The following is a 6,000-nucleotide window of genomic DNA, read 5'->3' as shown; positions in this document are numbered from 1 at the left end:
ACACACATAAGTGAAAGACATCACAATTAGCTGACAAAGTCCATAGTTTCTCCTGGAGGAGGTGATTGGAGTGGTCTCTTTTTCAATGACTTCCTGCTATCTCACTGCGTTTTTGCATAGATTTCTCTAGAGCAGCACTACCCAATAACGTAGGTAGCCCCTAGCCACATGAGGCTATGCAGCATTTGCAATGGTGTTAGTGAGACAGATGGGGTAAATTTTTCATTTAATTTCATTTCAATTAATTTAAACTTAAATGACCATATGTAGCTGATGATTGCTGTGTTGGATAATACAGTTCTAGAGGTTGTTCTCATTATATTGTTGTTCTGTTCATTTATTTTGGGCTAATATTTATCGGACATTTTCTATGTGCCAGGCACTATACTTAGAATTTTGTATATATTCATCCAGTTTTTGCAGAACGCGATGACACTGATAATATTATTTACATTTTCCAGAGCAGAAAGTTGAATCTCAGAGATGAAGTAGCCTGCTTCAAATCACACAGGCAGGAGACAGGATTCAAAGTAAAGTCTGTCTGGCTCCAGCCCTGTGTTTCCTGTACAGAAGAATGAGGCAAAGTCAGCAGAAATAGAGGGTGAAAAAAAATGGACACAGACAATGAAAATATAATCTGTGTTATAATAGGTTCTTTCATTTTATTGCTTATTGCAAACACTCTGGCCACAGCAAATGTTAGTTTTTAAATAACCATAATTCAAAGCTTTCACATCCTATACTATTTTTCCCCAAGAAGCATCATCTATGAAAACAATCAGTGAACTCCAGCAGTCTATACTGGTAATGTGCACATGTATGCTATTATGACACTTAATACAAATAGTAAAAATACTCATCTATTGTAGGCTTATGGGTTTGTAAAATGCCTTAAGGGAGGCCATAAACAACTCAAAGAAGAGATGTTGTGGATTGAACTGGCTTCTATTTGGGGAAAATTTGCAGAACATAGGAGGTATGCAATAAATGTTTATTGATGGTAAAGATGATAAAACCCTATTTCTGCTGATCTTTCCTTTCTATTTTCCTTAAAGAATATAAGGTATATTTGTATTCAGCATTCTCAGAATCATCACAGAAACCCCGGCACTTTGAGAGTCATAGCGGCAGTGTAATTGGGTCTGACCACATGCAGAAGAAAAATAAATTAAAGCATATGTACTATTAAAATTGTGCTGAAAACTTTATGTAAGTCAGGGAGCCCCTCACCAGAATAGGCTGAAACTCTTGAATGCTTTGCATCCTCATATATAAGAAAATCATCAGTGCTTAAAAATCAAGGAAGTCATTCAAAACAGATTCAGCCTTTGGACCTTACTGGCAGGTAGGTTATATTTCAGTCAGATGAATATCTTTCTAATATAGGTATTTGAAAGTAATATATGCTACTTATAATAATGATATAGTAAGCTTCTTATCTGCAAGTACAGGTACTATAACTTAAACCTTAAAATGCTTCATTTGATTGTTTCGTTCAGCAAAATTCTTGGCACTGTTTTGGGATTTCACTGAGTTTTGATGATGATATTGGATTAAACATTTTAGATTTAATTGTAAAATGACACAAAAATCTAATCATCTATTTCCAATGTTCAATATACAATTTTTATAAATACATGAAACAATTCATATAAAAATATAAATGTTAAGGTCACTCACAGCAAAATATGGCACATTAGAATTATTTATTAAATGCTTATACATATAAAGGTAGGCACTTCATAAAATTTGCATTTTGGTAAAAGGCAACAATTTGATGTCAGTATCTTAATTGTGTCATTAACTTTTTTAAGAGAATAGATTATCAAAATTTTACAAAGGAGAAAAAATAATAGTTTTAAGGAATTCCACAGAAGGGAATCTGAACTTCATTTCCCACTGTATTTTTGCAAGCCTGTTGTGTATCTTCATGGTCAAGTTCTGAGATTTTTGCTCCCTGACCTAAAATCCTGTGGGAATATTTTATTTCTCATCTTTTACTCGGAAGTGAAGTGTCTGCTACCTGTGGAACTTGATACAATTTTTTTTCTCCCCACAGTTGGAATAACCTTTATTCTGATCCACTATAAAGCCAGATGATTTTTAGGTGGCAGTAGCTGGCATTGACGAGTTCTTGGCTTCAAGCGGCTGTTGAGTCTTTTTGGTCTTGTTTTAACTCCCTAATTAAATAAATAAGATCCAACTCTTTCTGTTGTATTCACTCCTGGACACATAGAAATTCACTTCACACCCACCTAAAACACGAGCAGAACTTCTGAGGCCCAATGGACCCATCTACTATTTGATTTTGTTATACAAAACATCCCTTCTGGAGTATGTCTCTAGCAAGAGCTTCACAAAGCCATCTAGTCATTGCTCTTTCTTGTACTAAAACCAGAGTACCCATCCTGTAACTTCCATCAGGACCTCAAACAGTGCTAGGCACATAGTAAACTCTTAGGCACTCAGAATACATTTATTGATGAATGAAAGAATGAACAATCCTAGTTCTGACTTTTAAAGCTATATAGAATAAAGTTGCTTCCTTGTGTGGGCCAAATCATTCTTCCATCCTACTTAGATCTTCTCTTTTTCCAGGATCAATACTGAAACTTTCTTCACCTAGCCCTTAAACAACATGATTATCAGATATTTTGTCAATTACATTACTCTTCTCTGAATGTGCTTAGGTGGATCAGCAGATCTCTTAAAATGTGGTTCCATAGAACCAAACATTAATACTCCAGATGGGGTCAGCTTTGAGCACGGTAGAAAGCCTGTATCTCCTAGCAGGGATATTCCACCTGCCACATTATCTGACCCCAAAAAGTATTCCTTGGAGCAATTCTTTCCTGCCTGTTTCTGAGTAGAGGCACTTTATTCCAGGCAAGATCACCCATTGGCACATGTTCTATTCTACGAGATAGATTATTTCCTTGGGTTTCCAGGATAAGGAGGGGGTGGAGAACGCTGTGCTGAACCCTGTGGGGTGGGGGAGTATGGAGGAGGCAAGTCTGCACAGTATTCCATCTCGTGGTCGTAACCGTAGGGTGGTGGTCCTGCTGAAAAAGAAGGGGAAGAGAACATCAAGGAGTTAGCAAATATTTGCATTTCTACTGTGTTGAAGCCACTGGGCTAGATACTTTGGGAGGGGACATAAATTGTGGCTGCAAAAGTCTTAGTTGTATTAGGTCAAGACCACATATGTATGAAAGGGTAAGTGCTCTAAAATGTGGTTATCATGGGTAAAAGTGTTAAGAATTGGTTGTTTAGAGAAAGTTTCTTGAAAATATGATGCTGAAGGGGCAGAAAGAGAAGCTGAGGGACAATTCAGGCTGATCAAAAGCACTGAAGCGGGAGTGCCCTTCAGCTCAAGCAAAAAGTACATGAAAGGGAGGATGGGAAAAGACAATGAGTCTGGTTGTATCACCATGGTGGGCTCTGAATGCAATGTAGAATGTATAACATGTAGCTATCAGGGATTCTTTGAACATGGCAGTGAATATGCTTTGAGAAGATCACTCTCAGCAGTCAACAGAGGCAGAGGTAGATAAAAGAAAAGCTGCAACAATGTAATGGCATATGTCAGGGATGATAAGGGACTCATGACAGTGAGGGAAAAACATCCTAACAGTCCTTGAGCAGCCAAGTCTTTAGGTGATGACTGGGTGTGTGGAGAAAGAGGAGAAAGTGAAAGAAGGGGTTGAGGTATTGGGTACCCAGTACAGGACTCTTATAATTGGAGGGGGGTAGAACCATTACAGAAATATGAAGGAGAAGACAAAAAAGGAGGACAAATAGGTTAGGAAATGAAGATGAAAAATTTAATTTTCTGAATCTTATTTGAAAAATTTTCTTCATTTTGTTACTGTACCATATGTCAGTGTTTTAAAAAAGTTTTTAAATTTTAAATTATTTTATTTTTTTGAATTGACAAATAATAATTGTACATATTCATGGGGTACATAGTGATGTTTCGATATGCATAATGTATAATAATCAGATCAGGGTAACTGGCATACCCATCATCTCAAACATTTATCATTTCTTTATGCTGGGAACATTTAGTATCCTCCTTCTACCCATTTGAAACTATGTATTATTGTTGACTATAGTCATCCAGTGATATAGAACACTGGAACTTATTCCTCCTATCTAGCTGTAATTTTATATCCTTTAATAAATTTCTCCCTATCCATCCCTTTTTCCTACCCTTCCCAGCCTCTAGTATCCTCTGTTCTACCTTTTAATACACTTTATGATGACTATACATAACCGTCTATTTTGTAGTGGTCTCAGTTCCTTTCTCTAGTGTTGAAAGTGAAGTACTCCTTGAGCTGAAATTTATCCATGTTTCCAAGAACCGAATCATTTTGCAACATCTGAGCAACTCCCTCAGCAACAAATCTGATGAATTGCCAGTAGCTGAATCATCATCAGGATCCTGATTCTGCTTGGAAACTGACATGCCTTAATTGCCTACTGTGAATGTAACTCAAATCACAAGACCAGTGTCATCACAATGCAAATAAGTGGGCATGCTTTTAATACTAGAATGGCAGAAAGGAACAGACAACATTTCAACAAACTTTTCTAAATGTCTTCTATTAGGTTGATGCAAAAGTAATTGCAGTTTTTGCCATTAAAGTAATTGCAAAAACTGAAATTGCTTTTGCAAACAAACCTTAATTTGTACTCTTTCCAATAAGAATTTGACAGTGTTCTGATAAACAGACATAGACATACATAGGGCTTCCACCGATATGCAGACAAAAACTGTTTTTGATATGGTTTGGCTCTGTGTCCCCACCCAAATGTAATGTCAAATTGTAATTCCCAATGTTGGGGGAAGACGTTGGTGGGGGGTGATTGGATCATGGGGGTGGATTTCCCCATTGCTGTTCTCATGATAGTTTTTATAAGATCTGGTTGTTTCAAAGTGTGTAGCACTTCCCCCTTCTTTCTCTCTTCTGCTGGCCACGTGAAGATGTGGTTGCTTCCCCTTCACCTTCCGCCATGATTGTAAATTTCCTGAGGACTCGCCAGCCATGCTTCCTGTACAGCCAGTGGTACTGTGAGTCAGTTAAACCTCTTTTCTCCATAAATTACCCAGACTCAGGTATGTCTTTATAGCCGTGTGAGAATGGACTAATACAATTTTCTTCTGGATCTTTTTAGTTTGCCTATCTTTACCAAGAGCTTGATGATTTGAACCACTCACTGATTGCCCTGTACTTGGAGGATGTGAGGAAGCAGAATTGAGCCACTGAAGAGAAGAGGAAGACAGAGCCACAGAAGTGAGTGGGATGTCCCCTGAGCAGTCCTTTGCGGAGCAAAAGTCTTGCAAGTCTCTAGTGGGCTGGGCAGGCTGAGGGCGTTCAGCCGAGAACACAGCTCTGTAAATAAATCAGTGAGGATGCATACATACAGTTTCCCCAGTGCTCCCTCAGACCCTTGGAGGCTGCGCTACTCCAAGCTCTGTTTCCTGCAACAAAATGGAGTAAGTCCTGTGGAGTCTAAATACACATTCCCTCTGCATTATACCCACTCCTTGACTTCATTATATCTAGGAACACTGAGACAAAGAGATTTATAATAAACTTCATCCAAGCCAAGAATGAAAGACTGCAGACTCCATGGAAAATAGGAAGTTGCAGCAGGAAAACCATTGAACTGTTTCTTACAAGCATGTGGTTCTATGTTGTTTTTCTGCCAAAGCTTTTCCCTGCCTCCCACTTGAGGAGAATACACCAGCTGATTCTGCAGATTAACTCTACATCATTCTCTGTCATGAAGCCACGGCATGTGTTTATGCGTCTGTAACAAAGCGTTTATATTCTGCCATCTGCATAAAAACTGCTGAAGGACATTTCAGCAAGAATCCCTATGGCTTACGCAGCTGCATGTTGAACATGAAAATCTAAGATATGACAGCGGTCTTTCATTCATATAACCTTTGAATTTTGGCAAAGTTCTGATGCAATGTTAAAGAGTGGTATT

At 38.1% G+C, this 6,000-nt stretch overlaps 1 protein-coding gene across 1 annotated transcript in view; it reads right to left on the bottom strand.

Annotated features, from left to right (window-relative positions):
- Positions 1–633: 633 nt before the first annotated feature.
- Positions 634–6,000, bottom strand: part of CYYR1 (cysteine and tyrosine rich 1) — a 103,580-nt gene continuing 98,213 nt past the window's right edge. Inside the window, 1 exon segment of the mRNA XM_055279377.2 lies at positions 634–3,059. Coding sequence (XP_055135352.2) covers positions 2,929–3,059 — 131 coding nt within the window. The 3' untranslated portion in view covers positions 634–2,928.

The sequence above is a fragment of the Symphalangus syndactylus genome, chromosome 5 (assembly GCF_028878055.3).
Source record: "Symphalangus syndactylus isolate Jambi chromosome 5, NHGRI_mSymSyn1-v2.1_pri, whole genome shotgun sequence".
Taxonomy (NCBI): Eukaryota; Metazoa; Chordata; class Mammalia; order Primates; family Hylobatidae; genus Symphalangus; species Symphalangus syndactylus.
The sequence above is the reverse complement of the archived record's forward strand: the minus strand, read 5'-3'. Positions and strand labels throughout refer to the sequence as shown.